A 20,655-nucleotide genomic window follows, 5' to 3' on the forward strand; every position below is an offset into this window, starting at 1 on the left:
ATAAAACAACTATCTGTATTATTCTATATTCATATAAAACAACTATCTGTATTATTCTGTGTTCATATAAAACAAGCCTGTGTAATCATTGACTCGTACACAGTAGTTGTTGGAAACAACGCTGTAGGTTAAGTTCTCCAGTACATTCCTCCATCTTTAGTCCACGAGCTGATTATCAACTTTCTGGTTGTACAGACGACTAGACTTCCACCTGATCATCCCGTTTACAGCACAGACCCATTACTGATGAACGGCTTCTCTGTTGTCTGGTCATCTATCTGTCAACACGACGGCTGATGTCATCTGATGACCTCAGTCTGCCGTGTGTTTAGGGTCAGCTCACCTTCCTCCCCACGTACACAGGGATGCCTATGATCATGGCGGGGACGGCGATGCCAGCGATCAGAGCGATGCCCACCGGAGCGCCCACCAGCGTGCCCAGCTGCCACAGAATCTTCTTCTTCCTGCTCCACGGCTTCCTGCCCCAGAAGGTACATCCTGACGGGCTGGGGAGGACGGAGAGAGATGATTACAACCCAACCCTGACAGGCTGACCAGGGGACAGAGATGATAACAACCCAACCCTGACAGGCTGACCAGGGGACAGAGATGATTACAACCCAACCCTGACAGGCTGACCAGGGGACAGAGATGATTACAACCCAACCCTGACAGGCTGACCAGGGGACAGAGATGATAACAACCCAACCCTGACAGGCTGACCAGGGGACAGAGATGATAACAACCCAACCCTGACAGGCTGACCAGGGGACAGAGATGATAACAACCCAACCCTGACAGGCTGACCAGGGGACAGAGATGATTACAACCCAACCCTGACAGGCTGACCAGGTGACAGAGATGATAACAACCCAACCCTGACAGGCTGACCAGGGGACAGAGATGATAACAACCCAACCATGACAGGCTGACCAGGGGACAGAGATGATAACAACCCAACCCTGACAGGCTGACCAGGGGACAGAGATGATAACAGGCTGACCAGGGGACAGAGATGATTACAACCCAACCCTGACAGGCTGACCAGGGGACAGAGATGATAACAACCCAACCCAGACAGGCTGACCAGGGGACAGAGATGATAACAACCCAACCCTGACAGGCTGACCAGGGGACAGAGATGATAACAACCCAACCCTGACAGGCTGACCAGGGGACAGAGATGATTACAACCCAACCCTGACAGGCTGACCAGGGGACAGAGATGATAACAACCCAACCCTGACAGGCTGACCAGGGGACAGAGATGATAACAACCCAACCCTGACAGGCTGACCAGGGGACAGAGATGATTACAACCCAACCCTGACAGGCTGACCAGAGGACAGAGATGATAACAACCCAACCCTGACAGGCTGGGGAGGGGACAGAGATGATAACAACCCAACCATGACAGGCTGACCAGGGGACAGAGATGATTACAACCCAACCCTGACAGGCTGGGGAGGGGACAGTGATGATTACAACCCAACCGAGATGATTACAACCCAACCGAGATGATTACAACCCAACCGAGATGATAACAACCCAACCCTGACAGGCTGGGGAGGGGACAGAGATGATTACAACCCAACCCTGACAGGCTGACCAGGGGACAGAGATGATTAAAACCCAACCCTGACAGGCTGACCAGAGGACAGAGATGATAACAACCCAACCCTGACAGGCTGACCAGGGGACAGAGATGATAACAACCCAACCCTGACAGGCTGACCAGGGGACAGAGATGATTACAACCCAACCCTGACAGGCTGACCAGGGGACAGAGATGATAACAACCCAACCCTGACAGGCTGACCAGGGGACAGAGATGATAACAACCCAACCCTGACAGGCTGACCAGGGGACAGAGATGATAACAACCCAACTATGACAGGCTGACCAGGGGACAGTCTAGGGCATATAGTCTAGCAGAACTCTGGCTATTCAGAGGCAGAACCCTGTGGTTCCTGTATAGATAGTGATGTATGACTCCCTGAGTGTTGACAGACTCCTCACCCCTCTGCCTCTCACCTCAGGTAGTGCAGGTCAGAGATCTCCTTCATGCAGAGCCAGCAGAACTCACAGCCACAGACGGCGCAGGTCATGTGGTTACAACTGCCGTCGTTCATCTTGATGATGTAAGCAGCGCAGCGCGGACAGGGCTTGATGTCATCGGCTGGGGATGAAGGAATAGAAACGCCGTGTTTGTTGTTAAAACAGAAACAGTGGACCACACCTCCCCCTTAAATCCCAGACAGCACATACACCCTCTTCTTCATCTAGAACATTCTCAACCTACCTACTTCTATTGCCAGAGGCAGTATTCCGGGTTCTCATCTGGCCACACAAGGAGCTCGGTGGGAAAGGAGGGGAAGGGAAAGACTATGTAATCTATTTTAGGATAAGGCTGTAACGTAACAAAATGTGAAAAACGTCAAGGGGTCTGAATACTTTCTGAATGAATGTATCCCAGTTGAAAACATTTTGTTTGTTCTTCTCTGACATAGAAGACGGTTCCATAAAACCTAAACATAATAACATAACATAATATAAAATCATTTCACCAGCGTCTTATTTCACAGGGCTTCATTCCATGGTTCCTTCCACAGGAGCCAGGAGAGATAAACTACGTTTATTTTCAGCAAACTTAACATGTGTAAATATTTGTACAGGCCCTTCTCCACAGATTGCTCAGTTTGGCTGTGCGGACAGCTCTAGTCTTGGTGGTTCCAAACTTCTTCCATTTAAGAATAATGGAGGCCATTTTGTTCTTGGGGACCTTCAATGCTGCAGAAATATTTTGATACCCTTCCCCAGATCTGTGCCTCGACACAATCCTGTCTCGGAGCTCTACGGACAATTCCTTCGACCTCATGGCTTGGTTGTTGCTCTGACATGCACTGACTACTGTGGGACCTTAAATAAGGTATTTCTGTTTTTTTATTTTTTAATACATTTGCTAACATTTCTAAAAACCTGTTTTGCTTTGTCATTAAGTATTGTGTGTAGATTGACGAGGGGGAAAAAAAAACGAATTTAATCCATTTTAGAGCACTTTTTGCCAGTCCTGTCTGGTCCAGCGACGGTGGGTTTGTGCCCATAGGCGACGCTGTTGCCGGTGATGTCTGGTGAGGACCTGCCTTACAACAGGCCTACAAGCCCTCAGTCCAGCCTCTCTCAGCCTATTGCGGACAGTCTGAGCACTGATGGAGGGATTGTGCGTTCCTGGTGTAACTCGGGCAGTTGTTCCCATCCTGTACCTGTCCCGCAGGTGTGATGTTCGGATGTATCGATCCTGTGCAGGTGTTGTTACACGTGGTCTGCCACTGCGAGGACGATCAGCTGTCCGTCCTGTCTCCCTGAAGCGCTGTCTTTGGCGTCTCACAGTACAGACATTGCAATTTATTGCCCTGGCCACATCTGCAGTCCTCATGCCTCCTTGCAGCATGCCTAAGGCACGTTCATGTAGATGAGCAGGGGCCTTGGGCATCTTTCTTCTGGTGTTTCTCTTAATGTAATGGCATGAAAAAAATTGCTGATTATTATCAATGACTTCAGATGTAACAAGTTGTCCAGTACAGGAAATCCTGACTTGTACCCTAGTTTCTAGAAAGACCCAGAGACATCAGTGTCCAGAAGACACCTGCACCAGGTGAGTCAGGTCCCCTTGTAGAACCCTCCCAGTGGTAAATCATCAGTGTCCAGAAGACACCTGCACCAGGTGAGTCAGGTCCCCTTGTAGAACCCTCCCAGTGGTAAATCATCAGTGTCCAGAAGACACCTGCACCAGGTGAGTCAGGTCCCCTTGTAGAACCCTCCCAGTGGTAAATCATCAGTGTCCAGAAGACACCTGCACCAGGTGAGTCAGGTCCCCTTGTAGAACCCTCCCAGTGGTAAATCATCAGTGTCCAGAAGACACCTGCACCAGGTGAGTCAGGTCCCCTTGTAGAACCCTCCCAGTGGTAAATCATCAGTGTCCAGAAGACACCTGCACCAGGTGAGTCAGGTCCCCTTGTAGAACCCTCCCAGTGGTAAATCATCAGTGTCCAGAAGACACCTGCACCAGGTGAGTCAGGTCCCCTTGTAGAACCCTCCCAGTGGTAGATCAGTGTCCAGAAGACACCTGCACCAGGTGAGTCAGGTCCCCTTGTAGAACCCTCCCAGTGGTAAATCATCAGTGTCTAGAAGACACCTGCACCAGGTGAGTCAGGTCCCCTTGTAGAACCCTCCCAGTGGTAAATCATCAGTGTCCAGAAGACACCTGCACCAGGTGAGTCAGGTCCCCTTGTAGAACCCTCCCAGTGGTAAATCAGTGTCCAGAAGACACCTGTACCAGGCGAGTCAGGTCCCCTTGTAGAACCCTCCCAGTGGTAAATGTGTCCAGAAGACACCTGCACCAGGTGAGTCAGGTCCCCTTGTAGAACCCTCCCAGTGGTAAATCATCAGTGTCCAGAAGACACCTGCACCAGGTGAGTCAGGTCCCCTTGTAGAACCCTCCCAGTGGTAGATCATCAGTGTCCAGAAGACACCTGCACCAGGTGAGTCAGGTCCCCTTGTAGAACCCTCCCAGTGGTAAATCATCAGTGTCCAGAAGACACCTGCACCAGGTGAGTCAGGTCCCCTTGTAGAACCCTCCCAGTGGTAAATCATCAGTGTCCAGAAGACACCTGCACCAGGTGAGTCAGGTCCCCTTGTAGAACCCTCCCAGTGGTAAATCATCAGTGTCCAGAAGACACCTGCACCAGGTGAGTCAGGTCCCCTTGTAGAACCCTCCCAGTGGTAAATCATCAGTGTCCAGAAGACACCTGCACCAGGTGAGTCAGGTCCCCTTGTAGAACCCTCTCAGTGGTAAATCATCAGTGTCCAGAAGACACCTGCACCAGGTGAGTCAGGTCCCCTTGTAGAACCCTCCCAGTGGTAAATGTGTCCAGAAGACACCTGCACCAGGTGAGTCAGGTCCCCTTGTAGAACCCTCCCAGTGGTAAATCATCAGTGTCCAGAAGACACCTGCACCAGGTGAGTCAGGTCCCCTTGTAGAACCCTCCCAGTGGTAAATCATCAGTGTCCAGAAGACACCTGCACCAGGTGAGTCAGGTCCCCTTGTAGAACCCTCCCAGTGGTAAATCATCAGTGTCCAGAAGACACCTGCACCAGGTGAGTCAGGTCCCCTTGTAGAACCCTCCCAGTGGTAGATCATCAGTGTCCAGAAGACACCTGCACCAGGTGAGTCAGGTCCCCTTGTAGAACCCTCCCAGTGGTAAATCATCAGTGTCCAGAAGACACCTGCACCAGGTGAGTCAGGTCCCCTTGTAGAACCCTCCCAGTGGTAAATCATCAGTGTCCAGAAGACACCTGCACCAGGTGAGTCAGGTCCCCTTGTAGAACCCTCCCAGTGGTAGATCAGTGTCCAGAAGACACCTGCACCAGGTGAGTCAGGTCCCCTTGTAGAACCCTCCCAGTGGTAAATCATCAGTGTCCAGAAGACACCTGCACCAGGTGAGTCAGGTCCCCTTGTAGAACCCTCCCAGTGGTAAATCATCAGTGTCCAGAAGACACCTGCACCAGGTGAGTCAGGTCCCCTTGTAGAACCCTCCCAGTGGTAAATCATCAGTGTCCAGAAGACACCTGCACCAGGTGAGTCAGGTCCCCTTGTAGAACCCTCCCAGTGGTAGATCATCAGTGTCCAGAAGACACCTGCACCAGGTGAGTCAGGTCCCCTTGTAGAACCCTCCCAGTGGTAGATCAGTGTCCAGAAGACACCTGCACCAGGCGAGTCAGGTCCCCTTGTAGAACCCTCCCAGTGGTAAATGTGTCCAGAAGACACCTGCACCAGGTGAGTCAGGTCCCCTTGTAGAACCCTCCCAGTGGTAAATCATCAGTGTCCAGAAGACACCTGCACCAGGTGAGTCAGGTCCCCTTGTAGAACCCTCCCAATGGTAAATCATCAGTGTCCAGAAGACACCTGCACCAGGTGAGTCAGGTCCCCTTGTAGAACCCTCCCAGTGGTAAATCACAAGATAAAATAAAAAAATGTTGCAACACACTGTGTTCAAATCTTACACCAATTATTCCACCCATTGACTGGTCCACAATGTTTACTCTATATTGTTCCAATCATTTGTTCCTAACAAGAAATCTGACACAACCTGAAGCTTTAGGGACTCTCATATGAACGTTGTGTCCAGACCAAGAATCACCATCCAGGTCAACAGTGGAGTTTCATTCAAATAAACAAAGTCAGGGTTCAAGGCCTGGGTTTAAGGCCTGGGTTTAAGGCCTGGGTTTAAGACCTAGGTTTAAGGCCTGGGTTTAGTTTAAGGCCTGGGTTTAAGGCTTGGGTTTAAGGCCTGGGTTTAAGACCTGGGTTTAAGGCCTGGGTTTAAGACCTGGGTTTAAGGCCTGGGTTCAAGGCCTGGGTTTAAGACCTGGGTTTAAGACCTGGGTTTAAGGCCTGGGTTTAAGGCCTGGGTTTAAGGCCTGGGTTTAAGGCCTGGGTTTAAGGCTTGCAGTAGTAATGTTGTTAGTGTACAGTTTGTGGTCATCCATCCATTAACATTCCTGTGAATTCAAGAAATTTGTTTAGCACTTACGGACTGACTGGGCAGATGGTTCCCAGCCTGCAGGTCCAGCTTCCCCGGCCCCCTGTGTTCGCCCCTCGGGATCAGGAGGTCCAGCCTCCCCGGCCCCCTGTGTTCGCCCCTCGGGATCAGGAGGTCCAGCCTCCCCGGCCCCCTGTGTTCGCCCCTCGGGATCAGGAGGTCCAGCCACCCCGGCCCCCTGTGTTCGCCCCTCGGGATCAGGAGGTCCAGCCTCCCCGGCCCCCTGTGTTCGCCCCTCGGGATCAGGAGGTCCAGCCTCCCCGGCCCCCTGTGTTCGCCCCTCGGGATCAGGAGGTCCAGCCTCCCCGGCCCCATGTGTTCGCCCCTCGGGATCAGGAGGTCCAGCTTCCCCGGCCCCCTGTGTTCGCCCCTCGGGATCAGGAGGTCCAGCTTCCCCGGCCCCCTGTGTTCGCCCCTCGGGATCAGGAGGTCCAGCTTCCCCGGCCCCCTGTGTTCGCCCCTCGGGATCAGGCGGTCCAGCTTCCCCGGCCCCCTGTGTTCGCCCCTCGGGATCAGGAGGTCCAGCTTCCCCGGCCCCCTGTGTTCGCCCCTCGGGATCAGGAGGTCCAGCCTCCCCGGCCCCCTGTGTTCGCCCCTCGGGATCAGGAGGTCCAGCCTCCCCGGCCCCCTGTGTTCGCCCCTCGGGATCAGGAGGTCCAGCTTCCCCGGCCCCCTGTGTTCGCCCCTCGGGATCAGGAGGTCCAGCTTCCCCGGCCCCCTGTGTTCGCCCCTCGGGATCAGGAGGTCCAGCCTCCCCGGCCCCCTGTGTTCGCCCCTCGGGATCAGGAGGTCCAGCCACCCCGGCCCCCTGTGTTCGCCCCTCGGGATCAGGAGGTCCAGCCTCCCCGGCCCCCTGTGTTCGCCCCTCGGGATCAGGAGGTCCAGCCTCCCCGGTCCCCTGTGTTCGCCCCTCGGGATCAGGAGGTCCAGCCTCCCCGGCCCCATGTGTTCGCCCCTCGGGATCAGGAGGTCCAGCTTCCCCGGCCCCCTGTGTTCGCCCCTCGGGATCAGGAGGTCCAGCTTCCCCGGCCCCCTGTGTTCGCCCCTCGGGATCAGGAGGTCCAGCTTCCCCGGCCCCCTGTGTTCGCCCCTCGGGATCAGGAGACCGTTGAATCATCCTTCCATTCCCCGAAATGTAGACATCTCTCCCAGCCGGGATCTCTGGTAGGAGAGAGGTTCTGAAGTGGCGTTATGACTCAATCTGTGTGGGACTTGGCCGATCTGATAAACACCCTCTCAAAATGTTTGGTTGCTCTTCAGATGTTGCTTCAGCTGGGAGGACATCCACTTTATCGTTGACCCCCCCTGAAATGTAACCTTCACGACTCCTGGGTCCCGGCCTCTCTTCTCTCATCCTTTCAGTGGCCAGACTCCTGGGTCCCGGCCTCTCTTCACTCATCCTTTCAGTGGCCAGACTCCTGGGTCCCGGCCTCTCTTCTCTCATCCTTTCAGTGGCCAGACTCCTGGGTCCCGGCCTCTCTTCTCTCATCCTTTCAGTGGCCAGACTCCTGGGTCCCGGCCTCTCTTCTCTCATCCTTTCAGTGGCCAGACTCCTGGGTCCCGGCCTCTCTTCTCTCATCCTTTCAGTGGCCAGACTCCTGGGTCCCGGGCCTCTCTTCTCTCATCCTTTCGGTGGCCAGACTCCTGGGTCCCGGCCTCTCTTCTCTCATCCTTTCAGTGGCCAGACTCCTGGGTCCCGGGCCTCTCTTCTCTCATCCTTTCGGTGGCCAGCAGCTCTGACACCAGCTCACAGCACAGCCCCTTGGTGAGCAGCTCTGACACCAGCTCACAGCACAGCCCCTTGGTGAGCAGCTGACACCAGCTCACAGCACAGCCCCTTGGTGAGCAGCTCCGACACCAGCTCACAGCACAGCCCCTTGGTGAGCAGCTCCGACACCAGCTCACAGCACAGCCCCTTGGTGAGCAGCTCTGACACCAGCTCACAGCACAGCCCCTTGGTGAACAGCTCTGACATCAGCTCACAGCCCGTTGGCCAACAGCTCTGACACCAGCTCACAGCCCGTTGGCCAGCAGCTCTGACACCAGCTCACAGCACAGCCCCTTGGTGAGCAGTTCTGACACCAGCTCACAGCACAACACCAGCTCACAGCCCGTTGGCCAACAGCTTTGACACCAGCTTACAGCCCCTTGGTGAACAGCTCTGACACCAGCTCACAGCACAGCCCCTTGGTGAGCAGCTGACACCAGCTCACAGCCCGTTGGCCAGCAGCTCCCTCATCTTTTCTGCTGTGTCTTCGTTGTCCTCATCAGACAGGACTATTATAGATACTGTACGTCTGGGTACAACCGGTTCGTTGGGTCGTTCTAATTTTTTCCACAATACTATCCATTCTTGGACCCCCCGGGTCAATACCAATCACAGATGTCTTTAGTTTTCTGCTCCAAATCGATGTTCTATGAGCAGCTTCTCCAGGTCGTCATGGAGACCGTTCACCTTCCTGTTTATTTGCTCGTCCATTGAACAACTTCCTATCGTTCACTATACCAGCGGCGTGGTTTTCACCGAAGAGAGTCTCCGCTTGGTTACTTTCCGCCAGACCTTTAGCAGCAGACTGCTCGCATACGGTTAAACATAGACGACTGGTTTTAAAGTCATTCAAGTAACTTTAGCAAGTTACAGATTTACATACTTGTTTTCAAAGTTTGTATTTGGTCTAAAGCATTCTCTTAGACCTAAACCTCAACTGGAGTGTGTTTCTCTCTCTTAAACCTAAACTGGAGTGCGTGTTTATCATCTTGTGTGCGCGTTTATCATCTTGTGTGCGCGTTCATCATCTTGTGTGCGTGTTCATCATCTTGTGTGCGTGTTCATCATCTTGTGTGCGTGTTCATCATCTTGTGTGCGTGTTCATCATCTTGTGTGCGTTTATTATCTTGTGTGCGTGTTGATCATCTTGTGTGCGTGTTGATCATCTTGTGTGCGTGTTGATCATCTTGTGTGCGTGTTGATCATCTTGTGTGCGTTTATCATCTTGTGTGCGTTTATCATCTTGTGTGCGTGTTTATCATCTTGTGCGTGTTTATCATCTTGTGCTCGTGTTTATCATCTTGTGCTCGTGTTTATCATCTTGTGCGCGTGTTTATCATCTTGTGCGCGTGTTTATCATCTTGTGCGCGTGTTTATCATCTTGTGCGCGTGTTTATCATCTTGTGCGCGTGTTTATCATCTTGTGCGCGTGTTTATCATCTTGTGCGCGTGTTTATCATCTTGTGCTCGTGTTGATCATCTTGTGTGCGTGTTGATCATCTTGTGTGCGTTTATCATCTTGTGTGCGTTTATCATCTTGTGTGCGTTTATCATCTTGTGTGCGTGTTGATCATCTTGTGTGCGTGTTGATCATCTTGTGCGTGTTTATCATCTTGTGCGTGTTTATCATCTTGTGCTCGTGTTTATCATCTTGTGCGCGTGTTTATCATCTTGTGCGCGTGTTTATCATCTTGTGCGCGTGTTTATCATCTTGTGCGCGTGTTTATCATCTTGTGCGCGTGTTGATCATCTTGTGTGCGTGTTGATCATCTTGTGTGCGTGTTGATCATCTTGTGTGCGTGTTGATCATCTTGTGTGCGTGTTGATCATCTTGTGTGCGTGTTGATCATCTTGTGTGAGTGTTGATCATCTTGTGTGAGTGTGTGTTACCTGCAGCACCACTCTCCTGGCTGTAGCTAAGAGACGAGGAGCTGAAGGTACGTAGCCTCAGGCTCTGGGCTCTCTGCTGCCGGGCCGCATCACACGTCTGGTTGGGGTGCCACAGCTGCTTACAGTGGTAACAGAACTCCGTGCCACACCCCTCACGTCCACACGTGATCTTAGGACAGCTGGCACAGCCAAAGGCAATGACTGCATACCTACAAAACCAGAGGGAGAAACAGGTCAGGGTTCTATCTTCCTGGACAGAAGGGGACACAACGCTCTCTGTGCTCAATGTCCAGGAGTCTCTGCCTGAGTCGTCAGAACACCCCCTGTTTCTAGCGATGTTCATTCATTCAGCTTCCAAAAAATCTAGCTTGTACTAATTCAGCCCAGACAGTTGTCCCCTGCCTGTCTGCCTCTCTCTCTCTTTCCCTGAGAACCCTCAGACAGGACCCTCAGACAGGACCCTCAGACAGGACCCTCAGACAGTGGTCCCCTGCCTGCCTCTCTCTCTCTCTCCAGGGTACTGCAGGCTAGCTCAGTGCTGCCCCCCTCTCATTGAATAACTCCGGTTGAAGGCCGTCCAGGGTACTGCAGGCTGCCACTAGCTACTAAATTATCCTTAGAACTTCTGTGTGCAATTTTGAAAACAATCAATGCAAGGACATACATCTGGTGTATTAGAAGCAGTTATTGGCACCATGATTGTCTTTGAAATTTGTATTTATTCACACAAAAGATTGACCATGAAGATGGCCATTTTCTTCTTCACTATAATGGGGGGATCCTGTTTTCTGCTAACAAAGCCTGCAGTACCACGGTCGACCTTCAACTGGAGTTATTCAATGAGAGGGGGGCAGCACTGAGCTAGCCTGCAGTACCACGGTCGACCTTCAACTGGAGTTATTCAATGAGAGGGGGGCAGCACTGAGCTAGCCTGCAGTACCACGGTCGACCTTCAACTGGAGTTATTCAATGAGAGGGGGGCAGCACTGAGCTAGCCTGCAGTACCCTGGTCGGCCTTCAACTAGAGTTATTCAATGAGAGGGGGGCAGCACTGAGCTAGCCTGCAGTACCCTGGTCGACCTTCAACTGGAATTATTCAATGAAGGGGGCAGCACTGAGCTAGCCTGCAGTACCACGGTCAGCCCTGAACTTTGTGGCTTCAATGAGAGGGGGGCAGCACTGAGCTAGCCTGCAGTACCCTGGTCGACCTTCAACTGGAGTTATTCAATGAGAGGGGGGCAGCACTGAGCTAGCCTGCAGTACCCTGGCCGGCCTTCAACTAGAGTAATTCAATGAGAGGGGGGCAGCACTGAGCTAGCCTGCAGTACCACGGTCGATCTTCAACTGGAGTTATTCAATGAGAGGGGGGCAGCACTGAGCTAGCCTGCAGTACCCTGGTCGGCATTCAACTGGAGTTATTCAATGAGAGGGGGGCAGCACTGAGCTAGCCTGCAGTACCCTGGTCGGCCTTCAACTAGAGTTATTCAATGAGAGGGGGGCAGCACTGAGCTAGCCTGCAGTACCACGGTAGGCCTTCAACTGGAGTTATTCAATGAGAGGGGGGCAGCACTGAGCTAGCCTGCAGTACCACGGTCAGCCCTGAACTTTGTGGCTTCGATGAGAGGGGGGCAGCACTGAGCTAGCCTGCAGTACCCTGGTCGACCTTCAACTGGAATTATTCAATGAGGGGGGCAGCACTGAGCTAGCCTGCAGTACCACGGTCAGCCCTGAACTTTGTGGCTTCGATGAGAGGGGGGCAGCACTGAGCTAGCCTGCAGTACCCTGGTCGACCTTCAACTGGAATTATTCAATGAGGGGGGCAGCACTGAGCTAGCCTGCAGTACCACGGTCAGCCCTGAACTTTGTGGCTTCGATGAGAACGGATCAGTCGTTCTCACCTGGCCAGAAAGACAACAGCCTGTCAGAAAGTCTCCAGGCTGGATCAGAGGCAGGTTACATTTAACACCCGTCAAATACAGGTCAGTTTAGCTGTTGGCCGTTAAGACTGTCAGTTTCACCAGCTAAACATTGTCTCCGATATTTTTATTAAAAGACAAAAAAAGTAATTAAATTGAGTAATATACCACATTACTTCTTACTAATACATTTCTGTTTTTTTGTTGTAAAGTTTGTTGTTTTTTGATGTAATTATGGGCGAACAAATATTTGGGCTGGTAAAAAAAAAATGTGACCGGCTGGTAGATTTTGTAAGTAGGATTCAACACTAAGAGCCAGACTGACTGTGTGGACTGTAACAAACAGCAGGAGGATTCAACACTAAGAGCCAGACTGACTGTGTGGACTGTAACAAACAGCAGTAGGATTCAACACTAAGAGCCAGACTGACTGTGTGGACTGTAACAAACAGCAGGAGGATTCAACACTAAGAGCCAGACTGACTGTGTGGACTGTAACAAACAGCAGTAGGATTCAACACTAAGAGCCAGACTGACTGTGTGGACTGTAACAAACAGCAGGAGGATTCAACACTAAGAGCCAGACTGACTGTGTGGACTGTAACAAACAGCAGGAGGATTCAACACTAAGAGCCAGACTGACTGTGTGGACTGTAACAAACAGCAGTAGGATTCAACACTAAGAGCCAGACTGACTGTGTGGACTGTAACAAACAGCAGGAGGATTCAACACTAAGAGCCAGACTGACTGTGTGGACTGTAACAAACAGCAGGAGGATTCAACACTAAGAGCCAGACTGACTGTGTGGACTGTAACAAACAGCAGGAGGATTCAACACTAAGAGCCAGACTGACTGTGTGGACTGTAACAAACAGCAGTAGGATTCAACACTAAGAGCCAGACTGACTGTGTGGACTGTAACAAACAGCAGGAGGATTCAACACTAAGAGCCAGACTGACTGTGTGGACTGTAACAAACAGCAGTAGGATTCAACACTAAGAGCCAGACTGACTGTGTGGACTGTAACAAACAACAGTAGGATTCAACACTAAGAGCCAGACTGACTGTGTGGACTGTAACAAACAGCAGTAGGATTCAACACTAAGAGCCAGACTGACTGTGTGGACTGTAACAAACAGCAGTAGGATTCAACACTAAGAGCCAGACTGACTGTGTGGACTGTAACAAACAGCAGTAGGATTCAACACTAAGAGCCAGACTGACTGTGTGGACTGTAACAAACAGCAGTAGGATTCAACACTAAGAGCCAGACTGACTGTGTGGACTGTAACAAACAGCAGTAGGATTCAACACTAAGAGCCAGACTGACTGTGTGGACAATAACAAACAGCAGTAGGATTCAACACTAAGAGCCAGACTGACTGTGTGGACTGTAACAAACAGCAGTAGGATTCAACACTAAGAGCCAGACTGACTGTGTGGACTGTAACAAACAGCAGGAGGATTCAACACTAAGAGCCAGACTGACTGTGTGGACTGTAACAAACAGCAGTAGGATTCAACACTAAGAGCCAGACTGACTGTGTGGACTGTAACAAACAGCAGTAGGATTCAACACTGAGAGCCAGACTGACTGTGTGGACTGTAACAAACAGCAGTAGGATTCAACACTAAGAGCCAGACTGACTGTGTGGACTGTAACAAACAGCAGGAGGATTCAACACTAAGAGCCAGACTGACTGTGTGGACTGTAACAAACAGCAGTAGGATTCAACACTAAGAGCCAGACTGACTGTGTGGACTGTAACAAACAGCAGGAGGATTCAACACTAAGAGCCAGACTGACTGTGTGGACTGTAACAAACAGCAGTAGGATTCAACACTAAGAGCCAGACTGACTGTGTGGACTGTAACAAACAGCAGTAGGATTCAACATTAAGAGCCAGATGAATGTCTGAGTAGCTCTAACTGCTCTGCTGAGGGAAGGGAAAGTTCCAAAGGAAATGTGGCTGCCAACAACTTAACAGCAGCAGTCTGAAAACAGCCAAGCAAGGAGGACTGAACGGCGTACGACCAAGCGCCAGACCAACGGCTATAAAGAGAGAGGAGAGATACTGGAGGAACTATAGAGACAGAGGAGAGAGACTGGAGGAACTAGAGAGACAGAGGAGAGAGACTGGAGGAACTATAGAGACAGAGGACAGAGACTGGGGGAACTATAGAGACAGAGGAGAGAGACTGGGGGAACTATAGAGACAGAGGAGAGAGACTGGAGGAACTATAGAGACAGAGGAGAGAGACTGGAGGAACTATAGAGACAGAGGAGAGAGACTGGGGGAACTATAGAGACAGAGGAGAGAGACTGGGGAACTATAGAGACCAACAGCTATAAAGACAGAGGAGAGAGACTGGAGGAACTATAGAGACAGAGGAGAGAGACTGGGGGAACTATAGAGACAGAGGAGAGAGACTGGAGGAACTATAGAGACAGAGGAGAGAGACTGGAGGAACTATAGAGACAGAGGAGAGAGACTGGATGAACTATAGAGACCAACGGCTATAGAGACAGAGGAGAGAGACTGGAGGAACTATAGAGACAGAGGAGAGAGACTGGAGGAACTATAGAGACAGAGGAGAGAGACTGGGGGAACTATAGAGACAGAGGAGAGAGACTGGGGAACTATAGAGACCAACAGCTATAAAGACAGAGGAGAGAGACTGGAGGAACTATAGAGACAGAGGAGAGAGACTGGAGGAACTATAGAGACAGAGGAGAGAAACTGGGGGAACTATAGAGACAGAGGAGAGAGACTGGGGAACTATAGAGACCAACAGCTATAAAGACAGAGGAGAGAGACTGGAGGAACTATAGAGACAGAGGAGAGAGACTGTAGGAACTATAGCGACAGAGTAGAGAGACTGGGGGAACTATAGAGACCAACGGCTATAAAGACAGAGGAAAGAGACTGGAGGAACTACAGAGACCAACGGCTATAGAGACAGAGGAGACTGCCTGCAGCATCACGCTGACGATGTAATATATAGGAGCCAAGGCCAGCCTGCAGCATCACGCCCGATGATGTAATATATAGGAGCCAGGCCAGCCTGCAGCATCACGCCCGATGATGTAATATATAGGAGCCAGGCCAGCCTGCAGCATCACGTTGACAATGTAATATATAGGAGCCAGGCCAGCCTGCAGCATCACGCTGACGATGTAATATATAGGAGCCAGGCCAGCCTGCAGCATCACGCTGACAATGTAATATATAGGAGCCGGGCCAGCCTGCAGCATCACGCTGACGATGTAATATATAGGAGCCAGGCCAGCCTGCAGCATCATGTTGACGATGTAATATATAGGAGCCAGGCCAGCCTGCAGCATCACGCTGACGATGTAATATATAGGAGCCAGGCCAGCCTGCAGCATCACGTTGACGATGTAATATATAGGAGCCAGGCCAGCCTGCAGCATCACGCTGACAATGTAATAATATAGGAGCCGGGCCAGCCTGCAGCATCACGCTGATGATGTAATAATATAGGGCGGTAGGTAGCTTAGCGGATAAGAGCGTTGGGCCAGTAACCAAAAGGTTGCTGGTTCGAATCCACGAGCAGACTAGGTGAACAAAAATATATCCATGTGCCCTTGAGCAAGGCACTTCACCCTAATTGCTTCTGTACGTCGCTCTGGATAAGAGCATCTGCTAAATGACAACAACAACAAAATGTCAAAATGTAAATGTCAATGTGATGGATTTAGAGACAGTAGGCTAATGGAAGGACCATCTGCCCTCTCACACCACTGAGTGAGGCCTCGTCTCTCCAGCAGGTCAATGGCAGAGAGACAGCAGCCACAGCTCCAGCCAAAGTCCATTCTTACTCAGTCAGCAGGTTTAGGGGGGGGAAATGTGTGTTTAAAAAGGCCTGACAGAACTGTCTCATGTTAAAAACATTATGAAGCTTGTGTGAGACAGGGAGGGTTGAGTGTGGGGGGTTTGGTCCATAGGGAGGGTTGAGTGTGGGGGGGTTGGTCCATAGGGAGACAGGGAGGGTTGAGTGTGGGGGGTTTGGTCCATAGGGAGACAGGGAGGGTTGAGTGTGGGGGTTTGGTCCATAGGGAGACAGGGAGGGTTGAGTGTGGGGGTTTGGTCCATATGGAGCCAGGGAGGGTTGAGTGTGGGGGGTTTGGTCCATAGGGAGACAGGGAGGATTGAGTGTGTGGGTTTGGTCCATAGGGAGACAGGGAGGGTTGAGAGTGGGGGGTTTGGTCCATAGGGAGACACGGAGGGTTGAGTGTGGGGGGTTTGGTCCATAGGGAGACACGGAGGGTTGAGTGTGGGGGGTTTGGTCCATAGGGAGACACGGAGGGTTGAGTGTGGGGGTTTGGTCCATAGGGAGACACGGAGTGTTGAGTGTGGGGGTTTGGCCCATAGTGGAGTCAGTCGCTCTCCTGCTCCAGCCCTCTACTCTTGACTCACAGCCCCACCCAGCCCAGCTGGAACCATTGGCCCCCTCCCTCCCAGAGCGGTCTGCTCCAACATGTGTATGTTCTCCTCTCAGTCAGTCCCTCTACTCTTGACTCACATCCCCACCCAGCCCAGCAGGGCTAAAGTTCAGCTGGAACCATTGGCCCCCTCCCTCCCAGAGCGGTCTGCTCCAACATGTGTATGTTCTCCTCTCAGTCAGTCCCTCTACTCTTGACTCACAGCCCCACCCAGCCCAGCTGGAACCATTGGCCCCCTCCCTCCCAGAGCTGGCTACTCCAACATGTGTGTGTTCACCTCTCAGTCCCTCTCCACAGGCTGGACTCTGGACTGACTGACGTTCCCAAATCCCCTCTGACCAGCAGCGGGTTCAACTGCACGGTGTAACAGGACAGTAATACAGAACAGTCTCACTACAGAGCTGTTGTTGGTAGTCGACATTACAGGAAACGTTGTCCAATACTTGAGAAATGTTCAGCGAGTCAGAGGCAGCAAGTTGTCGTGCCAGACACCAACCAGCCTGAGCCGCATCTCATCAACACAAATCATTCACATGTCCTAATATTCAGAGAGAAACCCGATACATGTGAGAAGACATTAATACACTCAATAGCTTTCCTGACTTCATTATGATCTTTCAACAAAAAAATGGCGTCAGCCAATTATGAACATGTTCTCTCTTTATCTGGTATCTGAATACCCCTAAAACTATCCTTATTGATATGAAGTGTCATAACACCCCTAAAACTATCCTTATTGATATGAAGTGTCATAACACCCCTAAAACTATCCTTATTGATAGGAAGTGTCATAACATCCCTAAAACTATCCTTATTGATATGAAGTGTCATAACACCCCTAAAACTATCCTTATTGATATGAAGTGTCATAACACCCCTAAAACTATCCTTATTGATATGGAGTGCCATAACACCCCTAAAACTATCCTTATTGATATGGAGTGCCATAACACCCCTAAAACTATCCTTATTGATATGAAGTGTCATAACACCCCTAAAACTATCCTTATTGATATGAAGTGTCATAACACCCCTAAAACTATCCTTATTGATATGAAGTGTCATAACACCCCTAAAACTATCCTTATTGATATGAAGTGTCATAACACCCCTAAAACTATCCTTATTGATATGAAGTGTCATAACACCCCTAAAACTATCCTTATTGATATGAAGTGTCATAACACCCCTAAAACTATCTTTATTGATCCTTATTGATATGAAGTGTCATAACACCCCTAAAACTATCCTTATTGATCCTTATTGATATGAAGTGTCATAACACCCCTAAAACTATCCTTATTGATATGAAGTGTCATAACACCCCTAAAACAGTCCTTATTGATATGAGGTGTCATAACACCCCTAAAACAGTCCTTATTGATATGAGGTGTCATAACACCCCTAAAACAGTCCTTATTGATATGAGGTGTCATAACACCCCTAAAACAGTCCTTATTGATATGAGGTGTCATAACACCCCTAAAACAGTCCTTATTGATATGAGGTGTCATAACACCCCTAAAACAGTCCTTATTGATATTAAGTGTCATAACACCCCTAAAACAGTCCTTATTGATATGAAGTGTCATAACAACCCTAAAACTATCCTTATTGATATGAAGTGTCATAACACCCCTAAAACTATCCTTATTGATCCTTATTGATATGAAGTGTCATAACACCCCTAAAACTGTCCTTATTGATATTAAGTGTCATAACATCCCTAGAACTGTCCTTACTGATATGAAGTGTCATAACACCCCTAAAACAGTCCTTATTGATATGAAGTGTCATAACACCCCTAAAACTATCCTTATTGATATGAAGTGTCATAACACCCCTAAAACTATCCTTATTGATATGAAGTGTCATAACACCCCTAAAACTATCCTTATTGATATGAAGTGCCGTAACTTGTGACCAATAAAAATAAGGAGAAATTGGACACCCTTGTTTAATTCCGCACCCAGTGTTGAATCTCTGAAGTTCCGTGGGATAATTTAACAGAGCTGTTACTATAATTGTAAAGTGTCTTAATTATATTGACCAAAACAAAACAAAACTCGAAAGAGTCTCAAAAATAAAATAATGTTTAACTGTATCAAAAGCCTTTTAAAAGTCTGAAAATAAAACAAAGCCATCTTCCACAATGTTCTCATTGTCGTCTATCAAGTCCAATACTGGTCTAATATTATGACATATGTGTCTGCCCTTCATAAAACCAGACTGGGTTTCATCAATGATTTGGTCAAGACCTTTTTTTAAAGTCTTTCTGCAAAGACGGATACAAGCAGCTTTCCATCATTGTTCATTCATGTGATTTGGTCTCCAATTGTCTGACATCACAGGATCTTTGTTTGGTTTGGGTATTACAGAAATGAGGCCTTGTTGTCATTGAAACAGGCAGGACCCATAAATCAACTGCCTCTTTAAAAACATTAAATTCAACAATATCCTTCTGAAAATATTTATAGAATTCACTGATAATGCCACCATTCCCTGGAGATTTGTTCTCTTTTCACTTAAAATCACTAGACTTTTGGAAGTCTATGAATTTTGCATAGTCTTTGACAGAGTCAGGACAGGCAGATATGTCACTAGTAGGACAGGCATTACTGGGATAAAGGTTACCATAGAATTCTGAAACAAGTTTTGAAATATCTTTGGTGTTTTCATTTTCTTTGTCATCTATATTAATGAATAGATGGAAATGCTGAACTTCTCTAAAATTGTAACGGTTGTGTTTTTTCCCCCACCTTCCTCCAACCATCTCCTTCTGCTCTCTCTTCATACATTGGGTCCATTTCTAGTTGTAAAGAGAATAACTGAGCCTTTCCTTCTTCATCAAGGTCCTCCATAGAGATTAGAGAACGTTTTTCCTTAACAAGTTCATCTTCCCTCAATCTTTTAAAGTTCAGCCATTTCTTTACCTCTCTTCGTGGCTGTGTTTGTCTCATCTCACACTTCATTCATTCACCATATTTTCCATAAGACTTAAATAGTTGGGCTTCCCTCCAATTGTCTTGTATAATATGTTTGGCATCCATCTTGAAATGATCATCTTCCAACAGTCTACTACTGAGTTTCCAATAACTCTGTTTATTAACTTCAGATCCATTCATATTTAAAGACAAGAATATAACTTTATGATCGGTAAGAATTGGATGGTTCAATGGATACCTTGACTACAGTGTTATCTAATGAATTAGAAGTCAACTCCTGGCAGTCTGGACATGTCCTTGTTACACCAAGTGAAGTCCTTTTTATCAGGATATGTAGATCTCCAAATATTGATTAATCCCAAGAAATAGATGATAAAAACTCAGGATTAACTATGCTGGATCTGTTAGGAGGCGGTGGATATCTGTCAATCAGCACATTAGAAACAGAATTAAAATCTCCACCTGAGATCATTTTTGATGAAATACACCTTTAACTCTATTAATCTCTTCTTGAAATAAAATCCTGCTGTTTTGTTTGTTGTTGGATGCATAAATATTCCCTAATAAAAACATTTCACTGTTAAAATTAACCAACATCCAGAGTGGTGATTCTAACTACTGATGACCTTCCCTTTAAATGCACCTTTTAAAACTGCTATACCTGCAGAGTGGGGAGTCTTACTACTGATGACCTCCCCTTTAATCCCCTTTAAATGCACCTCTTAAAACTCCTACACCTGCAGAGTGGGGAGTCTTACTACTGATGACCTCCCCTTTAATCCCCTTTAAATGCACCTCTTAAAACTCCTACACCTGCAGAGTGGGGAGTCTTACTACTGATGACCTCCCCTTTAATCCCCTTTAAATGCACCTCTTAAAACTCCTACACCTGCAGAGTGGGGAGTCTTACTACTGATGACCTCCCCTTTAAATGCACCTCTTAAAACTCCTACACCTGCAGAGTGGGGAGTCTTACTACTGATGACCTTCCCTTTAAATACACCTCTTAAAACTGCTACACCTGCAGAGTGGTTGTTGCCATATGATAACCAGATATCGTTACC

The 20,655-nt window shown here is 49.1% G+C and overlaps 1 protein-coding gene across 2 annotated transcripts in view; it reads right to left on the reverse strand.

Moving 5' to 3' along the window:
- The window catches only part of LOC110525147 (E3 ubiquitin-protein ligase RNF19A), a 76,747-nt gene that overhangs the window by 18,780 nt on the left and 37,312 nt on the right, over positions 1-20,655 (reverse strand). For both annotated transcript variants that reach the window (XM_036938224.1, XM_036938228.1), the window contains exons 3-5: positions 10,261-10,469; positions 2,035-2,179; positions 344-506 (exon numbers count right to left, since the gene is read on the reverse strand). In XM_036938224.1, the coding sequence (XP_036794119.1) occupies positions 344-506; positions 2,035-2,179; positions 10,261-10,469 (517 nt within the window). The remainder of the gene's footprint in view (positions 1-343; positions 507-2,034; positions 2,180-10,260; positions 10,470-20,655) is intronic.

This window comes from Oncorhynchus mykiss, chromosome 2 (assembly GCF_013265735.2).
Source record: "Oncorhynchus mykiss isolate Arlee chromosome 2, USDA_OmykA_1.1, whole genome shotgun sequence".
Taxonomy (NCBI): domain Eukaryota; kingdom Metazoa; phylum Chordata; class Actinopteri; order Salmoniformes; family Salmonidae; genus Oncorhynchus; species Oncorhynchus mykiss.